This window comes from Balaenoptera physalus (genome assembly GCF_965194825.1).
Source record: "Balaenoptera physalus genome assembly, chromosome: 20".
NCBI classification, from domain to species: domain Eukaryota; kingdom Metazoa; phylum Chordata; class Mammalia; order Artiodactyla; family Balaenopteridae; genus Balaenoptera; species Balaenoptera physalus.
Window position 1 is genome coordinate 14,245,298 of NC_138901.1, and position 12,982 is coordinate 14,258,279.

At 35.6% G+C, this 12,982-nt stretch overlaps 1 protein-coding gene across 3 annotated transcripts in view; it reads left to right on the forward strand.

The window, feature by feature from the left end:
• SMURF2 (SMAD specific E3 ubiquitin protein ligase 2) overlaps positions 1-12,982 on the forward strand; it is a 118,465-nt gene that overhangs the window by 70,084 nt on the left and 35,399 nt on the right. For 2 of the 3 annotated variants that reach the window (XM_082442043.1, XM_082442044.1), the window contains exons 3-4: positions 5,281-5,389; positions 11,555-11,688. In XM_082442043.1, the coding sequence (XP_082298169.1) occupies positions 5,281-5,389; positions 11,555-11,688 (243 nt within the window). Of the gene's footprint in view, positions 1-5,280; positions 5,390-10,983; positions 11,089-11,554; positions 11,689-12,982 lie in introns of those variants that run through there. The other variant, XM_082442045.1, reaches the window with a different exon arrangement.

Genomic DNA, 12,982 nt, shown 5'->3' on the forward strand with positions numbered 1-12,982 from the left:
TGGATTTCTAGAAAAGGTTTGAGATTATTTCGTAAATACTTTTTCCCCTAACATTTTATAGGAAATCTTACGCATGCATTCAGGAGTCATTGGAAGGCAGAGAAGTTATTTAGCCTGCTTGGAATTTCCAGAGTATAGGAAAGAAATCTCTGCCACGTTTGATCGTAGAACCTCTTATGTCTCAGACTCCAAAACAGACATTTAGTTCCCATCTTTGCAGTCTCTTTGCCAATCTGTTGTGAAAATTTTTGTGGCTTTATTTAGGATTAAGTTTTGCGAGGGAAGATTGGGAAGTGTGTGTGTGTGTTTACCCTATAATATTATACTTCACATTCACTTTAAATTATTTTGTAAAAATGATATAATTTTTGGACTTCCCTGGTGGCTCAGTGGTTAAGAATCCGCCTGCCAATGTGGGGGTCACGGGTTTGATCCCTGGCCTGGGAAGATCCCACATTCAGTGGAGCAACTAAGCGCATGTGCCACAACTACTGAGCCTGTGCTCTAGAGCCCCTGCGAGCCACAACTACTGAGCCGGTGTGCCACAACTACTGAAGCCCATGCGCCTAGAGTCTGTGCTCCGCAACAAGAGAAGCCACCGCAATGAGAAGCTGGTGCACCACAACAAAGAGTAGACCCTGCTCGCCGCAACTAGAGAAAGCCCGCGTGCAACAACGAAGACCCAACGCAGCCATAAATAAATAAATAAATATATTAAAAAAAGATATGATTTTCAGTAAAAAAAGAAAAAAAAAAAAAGAGTCCAAGCCAGCAAAATTTTTTTTGAATTTTATTTATTTTTTTATACAGCAGGTTCTTATTAGTTATCTATTTTATACATATTAGTGTATATATGTCAATCCCAATCTCCTAGTTCATCACACCACCACCACCCCGCCCCACCAGTTTACCCCCTTGATGTCCATACGTTTTAAGCCAGCAAAATTTGATAAATAAAAATGTTTGAAGTTAGATATAGAGAAGTTCATTAGATTTTTAAATTCAGGTCCTATCAGCCAGCAAAAACTGGCTATGTATGCTGTCTAATTTAATATATGACTTAGTTAATTTTCAAGTGTTTGATTAAAAGAAGTGATAAGCTCTTGATATATTTTTAAATCATACTTAATTCATTCCATTTGAAATTTTATTACTTCCAGTCTTCCTAGAGTAGAACCTAAATTAAAATTTATAAAATAGCATAGACTATGTAATTGAAAAATTATGCTTATATGGGAAAGCAATTAAATAGGATAATCTGGGACATAATTAAGCAGTTTCCAGTTTATGTACCATGTGCCTTCTACCCTATAGCATGTCGCAGGAGGAGAGGCCAGTGACCTCTCTCCTTGCTGCCACCAATTAATGTTATCTTCACAGGCTGCTGCTGAACTACCCACCTCATCTCTGTTGCTAATAACCTAATAACCGATGTGTACTCCTTTACCCTCCTTAAGGTTGATCCCAAGGTAGGGTTTATCCTAGTGGGACTGCAAAGTGGCCAGTGGGATTGGATAGGCAGGTGACAAGGAGAAGAGTGAGGGAAGTGAGTAGTGCACACTCTTAGAGCTTCTTCTATACCCCCCAGGACAACTGGTCTGGTTTTAAAGACAAACTCTTCAGTTTTGTCTCCTAGCCTTCCTTCCCAAATTCTTTTCCTTCCCCTGGAGTCCCAAGACACACCTTCTCCAATAAAATATCAGATATCCTTGTCTCAGTTTTCCTAGGAAATCTAGAGGAATCTTACTCTAATTCTCTGTAAGCCCCTGAGAGCCGATTATTATCAATTATATGATCTTTATCTGTCCTTAAGTTGTGAAAAAAAGAAGGAAAGAAGGAAATCTTCCCCTTTTTTATTGTTGTAAGCAGTAAAAATTGATACAAATTCTTGAGTTGTGAGCTTGCTTCAGGGATAAGAAAACTAGGGGAAACTGTGTGATTATCTTTAAAACCCAGAATGGAAAAAACACTTGATGACCCTGGAAAGGAAAACAGGAAAGCCAATTCTGAGGCCTTCAGAAGGGACTCAGCCAAGGATGGAACATCCCGCAGGTTCACAGTGGCGGAGGTCCTCCTGCTGTGATAGATTTATATATTTTTTTGATCTGTTTATAAGTTGAGGGTTGCCCACATTAATTTTAAAGAAAGAGTTAAATAATAGTTCCTAAATCTCTTAATTAAATTTGAGTGAGAGTGTGCGTTTATTGATCAGAATGCAGTTATTGATACTGTAATATAGTTGTTTTTGCTTGTAAATCAGTTTAAATCGTGTTGAATGGGAAATGTAAATTTTAATATGAAGCATGACTATAGGCTGACTATATATATATATGTGTATATATAAATATATTTAACTCTAGAAAAAAATGCAGTGCCATGTGTTGTCTTTTGGAATTTGTATAATTTGAGATAATACTATTTATTCCAGGGTATCTACCTTTGCTGAGAAAAGTTTTGCTAACTCATTTTTTGGAACTATTTTCAAACTTACTGGCTTTTAAAAATAAAAGTACAGTACATCCCCCTTCCCCCAAAATTTTGGCAGGAAGAATTTCAGACACATAGGACATATAAGGAATTTTACAGTGAATACCCATCATCTAGATTCTGCCATTAACTTTATCACATATCTATCCATTTATCCGTTATCTGTGTTTTTAAAAGAATGTTTTTATTGGTATCAAATTCTTTCTGTCTTTTATGCCACGTTTAAGTAAAAGCTTTGTGTGTAAGGTACTTTGTTAAGGTTTGTGTAGGGGCCAGATTGAAGTCAGTGAGCTGCAACATGGTTGGTTGAATATATTTTTTCTTCCCCAATCAAAAATAAAGCTTTATTTTCTCTGGTAAGTAACTCTTTACGTTGAAATTTTTGTTTCATTATTTGCAGCTCATTAAGTGCGTTAGCGTAGTGAGGAGGTTCCTGAGCTTTAGCTATTTTATATGACTCAGAAATGATGGGGAGAATTGAGAAATTTTTAAAAATACAGAAAATACTTTAGCTACTTCATATTTACCGCTAGAGGTCTCACTAACTTCTGAAAACTTGATATTTTTGACTACACTGGAAGAACTTGGCTCTCAAGTTAAATTCTTGTAGAATAATATAATCAGGTAAGTTGAAACCTAGGTATTTATTTTGTTAGGGAATAGAGCTTGTATTTTGTATTATTTAACAGAAGGGAAACATAGGAGGATGGGACTTAGACTTTCATACTTAAATAAGGATCTGGAAGCCACACCTAGTGACTTCTGTGTGGAAAATGTTGTTTTTCTCAGTCCTAATTCTTTAACTAGTTAAGCACCATCTAAAGGGAAAGCTAGAAATGTGATTTTTGTTTGTTTTTGCTTGCAGACATACATTTATCTGTTTATTTGTTTAGATGGTAGAATCAAAAGAACAAGATAAAACGGATTCCTCCCAGGAAAAAAATACTTAATGTTATTGAAGGTAGAGGGGAAAGTATTCTTCCATTAGACACATCTACAAATGGTTAGGTATTATTGAAATACTAATATGAATAGTGCTAAACTTAATTAAACAATATAGTTAAATAGATTGCTACCCTAACTTGCCAGGTTTTTTCTTGAATACTTAATACTCTTAAATATTAGTCTTTTCTTACTTATTTGAAGTTGACAGATCATGGAATCGTAGAATTGGAAAACTGGCTAGGTGATTTCTGTCTGGCCTTAAATCTTGGCAGATTAGTATCTTGACTTAAAAAAAATTAGCATAGATATATCAAGGTACAAAATTTCTGCAATTATCAACACTTACCAACATTTCGTTTTAGTGTCTTCAGCTGTCCCTAGGAAATTTACAGTATCTCAGTATGTCTCACATCTAAACTGTTGTTGTGGTCTCTAACATTTTATTTAGTTTCACCTTCGTCCCCTGACTTTTAAAATTCTACTCATCCAAAAAAAAAAAAAAAATTCTACTCATCCTACTGTTCTTCATCCTACTGTATGAAGCTTACAACAGCTTCTCTGTACCTTTAATCTTTCCTTCTCTGAATACCACTAGTAGACAAATATGACAGTGTATTTACAGCCATGCTCAAGAATCTAAAGTGGCTCCCTGTTCTCTACCTCAGTCATTCCAAACCTTTATTTTCTGACTTTTAAGCCTCTCTTACTGGATCTGTCTTATCTCTCCAACAGTATTTACTTTTACACCTTAGCACAAATGCTTTGATTAAACCCCTCAAAGTCCTTCAGATATTGTTATACCCTCCTTGGAACGCCTCCTGTTTGTCCTTTAAAGCCCAGATGAGTCCCATCCCCTCAAAAAGGGGCGGGGTGGGTGGGGGGGAGAAAGCCTTTTTCTATTGTTCACACTCAACTTGTTCTGCTTTTCTGAGCTCTTGTACTCACTGTTGAACTACATAGTAAATGAGAGGTGTGATACAGCATAGTGGTTAAGTGCATGAAATCAAGAACCAGACTGTGTGTGCATGGATTTAGAATCTAAACTTTAGACCCTGCCTCTGCCACTTACTACTGGGTGACCTCAGGCTAGTTAATTAACCCCTTTGTGCCTCAGTTTCCTCATCACTAAAATAGAATAGTAGTATTTACCCCATGGGGTAATTTTGAAGATTAAGAGATTTAACATATGTAAAGCGTTTAGAATAGAGCCTGACATAGTATTATAAGTGCTTTCTTTATAATCAGTACGGTCAAAAACTTGTTTATTCTCAGGAGTTTTTTTTGGTTTTTTGTTTTTAATGTATAGTGTTTTAATTTTCCCAATTAGATAGTACGGTCTTTTAAGGCAGGGTATTAAATTTTTTGTTTCAGTTTCTCATCACTCATGATAGTTAATCATTAAAACTTTTTGGCTAATTTGATATCTCTGTAGCCTGTGTTACTGTGTGAAAACTTTAATACGCTCTTTCTTTAAATGAGCTACTAAGGGAGACCATGGGAAAGCTCTAAGAGAGCCAGGGATGTTTTAAGCATTCACCTTTCTGGGGTTAAAGGGCTGGGAAAGATCTATGATAACTTGTACATTATAAAGTAATCTCTAGACTTTGGTAGTTTAAGCTGAGCATGTTTTGAGATAGCAAGAAAAAATGTAGTTTTTGATATTTAATGTAGAATTAACTTTAATCTTAGTTTTAAAATGGACCACTTTTCATTAATAGCTTATCGTTAAACTTTTTATGAAGGATGGAATAATCTTTTGTTTTGTAGCAAATATTAATCTTTATGTAATTAATCTCCATGTCAAAATATTCTTTAATTAAAAAAGAACCCTCCCTTTTTTCCCCACAGGGCTTCCTGATCCATTTGCTAAGGTGGTGGTTGATGGATCTGGGCAGTGCCATTCTACAGATACTGTGAAGAATACACTTGATCCAAAATGGAATCAGCATTATGACCTGTAGGTTTAAACGATTTATTTGAAATGAAACATGGAATCACTGTAATTTAATATAGCCTTTGAAAAGAATCACTGAATATGATCTGAGTTTGATCTGTGGTGTAATTTGGTCCTCACAGAGGGATGCAAAACCTAGTGTGAAAGTACTTTGACTTATTGATAGCTGGTTTTGGAAGGTGAGCTATGCTTAATAAGCCCATGAAGAACAAAATGGATACACAGTATAGAGCAACCCCCCCCACCACCTTTTTTTCAATCAAATAAAGGTATTAATTCACTTTAGGTCAGTTATAAGTATAAATCAGAAATCATAATTGGAGTACACTCATAGGCATTCTTTTTGTTTCTTATATAGATGGTTTCTTTCTTCTAAATTTTATTTTAATCATAGTAGCATATGTACTGTTTTTAAAAAAGCAGATGATACTGTAGGTCTTTTAATGGGAAAATGCAGTTCACTGTCCCATTCTTATTCCTGATTCCAATTCTCAGGGTAACTGTTTTCAATAACTTCGGCTGTTTGTTCTAGAATTTTCTTCTGCTTCTAGATATCATGCTTATTTATAGCATTTAATATAAATATATATTTATTTCGTGTTAGGTATTATTTTTACATTTTCTACCATAGAAAATGATTTAGCTTTTATAGCTGATACCTCTCATCCCATTCCTACAACATCCACATGACCCTTTCCTTCTCCCAGTCCTCCTGTATAGTTATTTGAACCTTTTCGGTTACATCATTGTTCTGTTGTTTATGCTATTATGATCATGTAAATATTCATAACTGAGTCACGTGGTGTGCAGTGATTACATTTTCTTTCTTGACAACTTCTGTTTTTATGAAGTTAATAACTGTCTCACTTTGCCATTTGTTTAGTTTTCCATCTCATTAAGAAATTCACAAACTCTCTTACAGTACTGAACGTCTCCTCTGCTTATTTATGTTCACCACATGAGATAGTCTATTGGCTTTGTTTTCTTCTTGGAGCTAGCCCTCCTAGAGCTTCTATCCTTTACTTGTCTGGACTGGTAGTTCTCTAAGACCTTCTGCACAGTTGTCCTGGAACTTGCCTTTATCATTATGTTGGGAATTTCCTTTCTCTCTTCTAAGTCCAATGACTTCCTATTTTTCTGTTTACTTCCCTGTTTTGGTGAAGTATGTCTTCCATTGTTATCTTGAGGAAGAGTATAAAGATGGGGAAAATTTCTTTGAGATTTTGTCTGAAGATATATTTTGTCTTCTTACTTGGTTGATAATTTGTCTGAGTATAGACTTCTAGGTGAGACATCACTTTCCCTTCAAATTTTGAATACATTACTCCACTGTCTTCTAGGTCTAGATCAGCACTGCTGAATAGAAATACAATGTAAGCCACAAATGGGAGCTTATCTGTAATTTTAAATTTTCTAGTAGCCACATTAAAAAAAGTAAAAAGAAACAGATGAAATTAAACTTAATTATATGTTTTATTTATCTAAAATATCTTTATTTCAACATGATATCAAAATAAAATAATCGAGTTGTTTGTTTTTTTGTTTATTTTATACAAAGTCTTTGAGGGACTTCCCTGGAGGTCCAGTGGTTAAGGCTCCGCGCTTCCACTTCAGGGGCACGGGTTCAATCCCTTGTCGGGGAACTATCTCGCATGCTGCGTGGTGTGGCCTTTAAAAACAAAAACAAAAAACAACGAAGTCTTTGAAATCAGGAGTTTGTTTTGCATTAACAGAGTGCCTCAATTTGGGCTAGCTATATTTCAGGTACTCAGTAGCCACATGTGCCTTGTGGCTACCATTTTGGACAGTGCAAGTTTAGAGTATTGCTGATTGGCATCCTGATTTTGGTCCTTCGTGATTGTTGTTTTCCACTGGAAGATTTCAGGGTATGCTGTTTATGCCTGATGTTAAATTTTTTAACTATGGACTAGGTATATCTGAAATATAGTACTAGATACTTACTGTGACTTTAATCTGGATACTTAAACTCCTTAGTTATGAGAAACTTTTCTATTTATTTAATCATCTATAGATGATTTCCTCTTCTCCATTGTATTTCTTTCTCTCTTTTTCTTTTTTGAGAACTCCTGTTATTTGGATGTTATCCCTCCTGAATTGATCATCATTTAGTTGTCCTGTCTTTTTTCTCTCATATTTTATCTTAGTTAAAAAAAAAAAAGTTATAATAAAAAATTTTTGTTCTAGTAAAAAATTAAAAACTACCATGAAATATTTGGGCTGTTTTCCCAACTTTGTTTTCCAGCATTCCTATTTATTGTAATTTCTGCTCTCAAATTTTAAATTTCCAATATCATTTTGCTTTCTGACTGTTCCTTTTTCATAACTTACTCTTATTCCTAGACGCAATATCTTCTCTGATGAGAGGAGTAGCATAATTGTAGTTTTTTTCTGTTGTATTGCCTCTCTTTTCTCAGCTTTCCTTTTTTTTCTGTTAGTTTGGTTTGGATTTCTGTCTTTTTATATTTAAGGGGAGGCACTTAAATGTTGATTGGAAACTCTCTACCCATGGGTAGAGCTGATCAGCTTCGTAGGGTAATCAGGAGTAACTGTGACACTTTGTGCACAGAATTCTCCCTCTCCTTCCTGGGGGCTGTATTCTTGGATGCTTGTGTTCATGGATCTGGACGGCATAGGGATGCTAGGAGGTCTCTCCATTCACTAGATTAACCTCTTCTTAATACCCTGTTTGTATTGCAGAAGTTCACCTCCTCCCTCAGCTGTGCCTAGTGTCCCTGAGTGCTGCCAGGTTTTGAGAATGAATTAGGTTGGGGAAAGGATTCAGGAGGTCTTTCCATTCCTTTTATTTATTTTATTTTTTTATTTTTTAAATTGAGGTGTAGTTGATTTACACTTTCCATTCCTTTTAAATACTTTGACTTATCATTCTGTTTCAGCCTCATTATCACCATTGGAGTATATTGGGCTTACAGTTTGGGAATATTTCGGGGCTTGGTGGCAGCAATAATCTTGTTTCAGGGAGTCTTGCTCCTTGCAGGCTTAGGTTTCAGTTTTCTACAGGTTGCTAATTCAGTTATCATATACTCTCTAAACTTCTCCCGTTTTGTGAATATCTCCCAGGTTATAAACATGTTAAATGTCCTGATATCCTGACTTTCCAAGTTTTTAGCCTTTTAAGCTTCACAGTCATTCTGTTTCATGCTTCATCAACATCAGCTTTTCTTCCAAATGTTCCACTTGTCTTTACCTACTATCTATGTAGCTAAGCTTTTGAGTTCTTAATCAGATTCTTTCTTTTCTTTTCTTTTTTTGGCCGTGCTGCGGAGCTTGCGGGATGTTAGTTCCCTTACCAGGGATCGAACCTGTGCCCCCTGCAGTGGTAGCACAGAGTCCTAACCACTGGACCACCAGGGAATTCCCTTGATCAGATTCTTTAAAGCCATTTCTTTTAGCTTCAATCAGATCTAAATTCAGCCAGGGACCCAGCTACAACAGTGAACAAGGCATAGTCCTCCAAGCTTACAGCCACGTGGTATATAAAGACAAGAAATAGGAAAGTATAAACAGTGTGTTGAGAATATGTATAGGGTGCTGTGGAAATATATAGAACTTCTTGACACAGATTTAGGAGCTGGGGAGAGCTTCCTAGAAAAAGTGGCATTTAGGCTTAGACCTTAAATACGAGTTAACTTGAGGACGGAGAAGGTGAGAAGGCTGTAAGCAAAAGCTGTCTGTGTGAAGACCCAGAGGTGAAAGACAATGTGATTCTGAAAACAGTTCAGAGAGGCAGCATTGGTAAGTTCACATGTAAGGTAAGGGGAGTGTGGTAAAAGACAAGCAGTGAGAGGCAAGCGGGAGCCAGCTCATGAAGGTCCTTGAAAACCTATTAATAAGTTTGAATACTCTCTTAAAAGCAATAGGGAGCAATGAAAGTGTTTTAAGTGGGGAAATGCTATTATCAGATTTATATCCAAGAGTGGACACTTTGGCTGTAATGTGAAGAATGGCTTAGAGGGAGCCAAGAATGGCAAAGAAACTAGTTCCAAGATTATGAAGGAAGCCGTCAAATAGAAAATAACTTTATGTTAGAAAAGTGATAATGTGAATGGAGAGATAAAGACATTTTAAGTATTTTTAATATGGCCTTCAAACTTAAAAAAATTTTTTTCCTTGGGGAAAAAAAGTGAAATTGTACTAAACCCTGTGCTTTTCTGGATTTGGCTCACAGGCTGTGGTTTTCCTGTGGACCCCCTCCTTAGAGTCCTTGCTTTTCTAGCTTTGCTGCTGCTACAGTCTTTCTCAACACAGCAGCTAGAATGATCCTGTCAAAACGTATATCAAATCTGGTTACTCTCCTGTTCCACATCCCCCATTGGCTTCCTGTCTTACTTAGAGTAAAAGCCAGAGTTCATACTACGGCTGACAAGGCCCTTTATGATTTGTCCCTTGTGTTGGTTAGATATAATAGACTGATATAATAGACAACCCCACATTTTCAGTGGTTTAATACAGTAGAAGTATATTTTGTATATAAGGTCCATTTGGCAGGGAAGCAAGACACTGTCACACAGTCATTCAAGGATACAGGCTGACAGAAGCTCCCTTGTCTTCAATGTATGTTCCCAAGGTCTCTCTGGGCTTTGACATCCAGCCTCCCAAAAGGATGCTTAAGCCAGTGGTGGGTGGGCTGCTCTAAGGCCTCAGGGAACCAATATTTTAGCATACCTGTATATCAGGCTTATCAGTTGAGAAACTGATTTAGTGTGTTGTTTTTTTTTTTTTGATGTTTGGTTTGGGGCAGTTTAGCTGGTTAATACTTGATTCTGATTCTAGAATTTTTACATATCATGCAGGTACATACTTGCCAAGTTAAGTCTGTTTAGGTCTATTTGAAAATTGATACATGCATACTGAATGTTATTTTAGTCCAGATTTTTTCATTTGCAAGCAACAGAAATGAAATTCAAATTGGCTTAATTTTTGAAAGGTATTAGCTTGTATAATTAAACATATACACACTACTATATATAAAATAATCAACAAGGACCTACTGTGTAGCATAGGGAACTCTACTCAATATTCTGTAATAACCTATATGGGAAAAGAATCTGAAAAAGAATAGATATATGTATAGGTATAACTGAATCACTTTGCTGTACACCTGAAACTAACACAACATTGTAAATCAACTACAATATAAAATAAAAATTAAATAAAAAAAAAAAGTATTAGCTTGCATAATTAAACGTCTAGAAGGGTAGGCATGCTTTAACACAGCTGGATCCAGGGCCTCAAGTGTGCCTTTCATGTTACTCATTTAAAAGTTTTAGCCCTTACTTAAGTGGTCTAGGCTTTTTTATATACCAGGTGAATTTTTCTGATATTACTGCTTTATTGAATGACACTTTAAGGTCAAGGTTGCTGGACCAAAAATTTGACCTCTTAGAGTCATTGAAATTTAGGGTTCTACTGATATAATTGTTATTTTATTATATTTTCGCATGGGATGACACCATGTTAACAATTGGCTGTGGTAGAGCTTCTCCATACTTACAGGTATATGCACAGACAAGTATAGTAACGCTTTTCCCTGCTCTGCTTGTCTGCAGGCAGTGAAGTGAAATCTGCAAGAGTCCTGCTCGCTCAAGGCCTGCATACAGGAGAGAAGCAGGGGAAAAGCGTTACAATCAGCTTTTGTTCTACAGCATTTTAAAACATAACAGGTATGTCAGATTTTTGGTCTGTCAGCCTTGACAATGCCTCTTGAAAATGAACTGAGTATTCGCTGAGGTACTAGGTCATGTCATTGAAGTGTATTTAAAATGTGACTGTGATAAAAGTTTTTCTAAGATTTTTGTTTTTGGAAAGAAATAATCATAAACTTCCATAGGGTTATTTGACACTAGCTACTAAAATAGTTTTTTTTTTTTTTTACTAACAAAAATTGTTACTCAGACTGAGAGTGGCAGGTGTGATAAAGAATATATTAAAAATTCTTTTTAGATTTTACTTTAGAATTAAAAAAAAAATTTAAATTCAGTCCTGTGGATAGACTGAATTCAAACATATTTTGCATTATCTAGCCATACTCAAACATTTGTGACTTTAGACTACAAAAACAAAAGAAAAATTTTATACTAACTACTCATGATTGCCAGGTTACTCATGCAGTCATTTTGTTTTATGTAGGTATATTGGAAAGTCTGATTCCGTTACGATCAGTGTATGGAATCACAAGAAGATCCATAAAAAACAAGGTGCTGGATTTCTTGGTTGTGTTCGTCTTCTTTCCAATGCCATCAACCGCCTCAAAGACACTGGTTGTGAGTAGATACTAGTGCTTTTAAAAATTTAAATATACATATTTAAATATATATACGTATGTGTATTTTTTGATGGGGGAGGCAGGGGTCCAAAAACTTAATTTCCTGTGTGTGTTTGAAACATTGATAAAAATTCCTGGTCTAAATTTACTTTGTTGACTTTTTAAAAAGAATGAAACATTTTAAATATGTGAAACCTAGAAATGAATCAGAGCTGATACTTAGTATCCAGTGAATTTATAAGTGCTAAGAAATGACTGATATCCAGAAGAATAAAAAGAGGGAATTCCCTGGCGGTCCAGTGGTTTAGGAGTCTGTGGTCTCACTGCCTCGGGTGCGGGTTCAATTCCTGGTCAGGGAACTAAGATTCCACAAGCCATGCAGTGTGACACGGCCAAAAAAAAAAAGTAAAAAGGTGTCAAAGTATTAAATGTCTTTTTTATTTCTTAGCACTCATCTCTGGTTTAGGTGGATTTGTGAGATAACGGGAGTTTTATTTAGGTCATTGGAGTGTTTAATATAACAGTTAAAGGGGAATTATTAGTGAATAAAAATGACATATAAAACTGTTCTGAAAAATTAAAAGTTATAAAGGTAAGACATTATTTTGAGTGTAAGACAGCTGTATTAACTGCTTAACTGTAGCTTAATTTTTCACCAAACTGGTCATTTACAGGATTAGACCAAGATCAAGACATTAGAAGCATTTCTATATTGGATTGACAAGTTGACTTGTTAGTGTATGTGTAATTCATGTAACCAGATGACAGAGCATCTTTTTGGGGGTATTTCCATTGGGACATAGATGGAAATATCTTTTTCAACAGAAAATTTTTTTCTTTTTCTACAGAATTCTTTTTTATATAATATAAAAAATATTGCTAGCTGTTGTCATGGGATTGTAGTCCAGATGCCTATTCTAAGCAAAAATTCACATAGACTCCAGCTACGGAAATTAATAAATAAAAATAGTTTGAATTTAGCTTTGAATGTTAGATATATAATATTAAGAGATGATCCCTTTTAATGTAGTGTGATACCACAACCCAGTTATAAAAATATTACTGTTAAAAATTAAAAAGGAGAAAATTGAGCTAAAAGTTCTGAGGGCAATTTAAAGGCACCTGAGAATTTCTTATATTTCTGGGTTGACAGGGTGACCAACAGGAGGTAGAAGATGTCGGGATTGGAAAAGGTCTAGCATATAAAAAACGAACCATTTTTGGGACTTCCCCAGTGGTCTAGTGGTTAGGACTCTGCCTTCCAATGCAGGGGGCATGGGTTTAATCCCTGG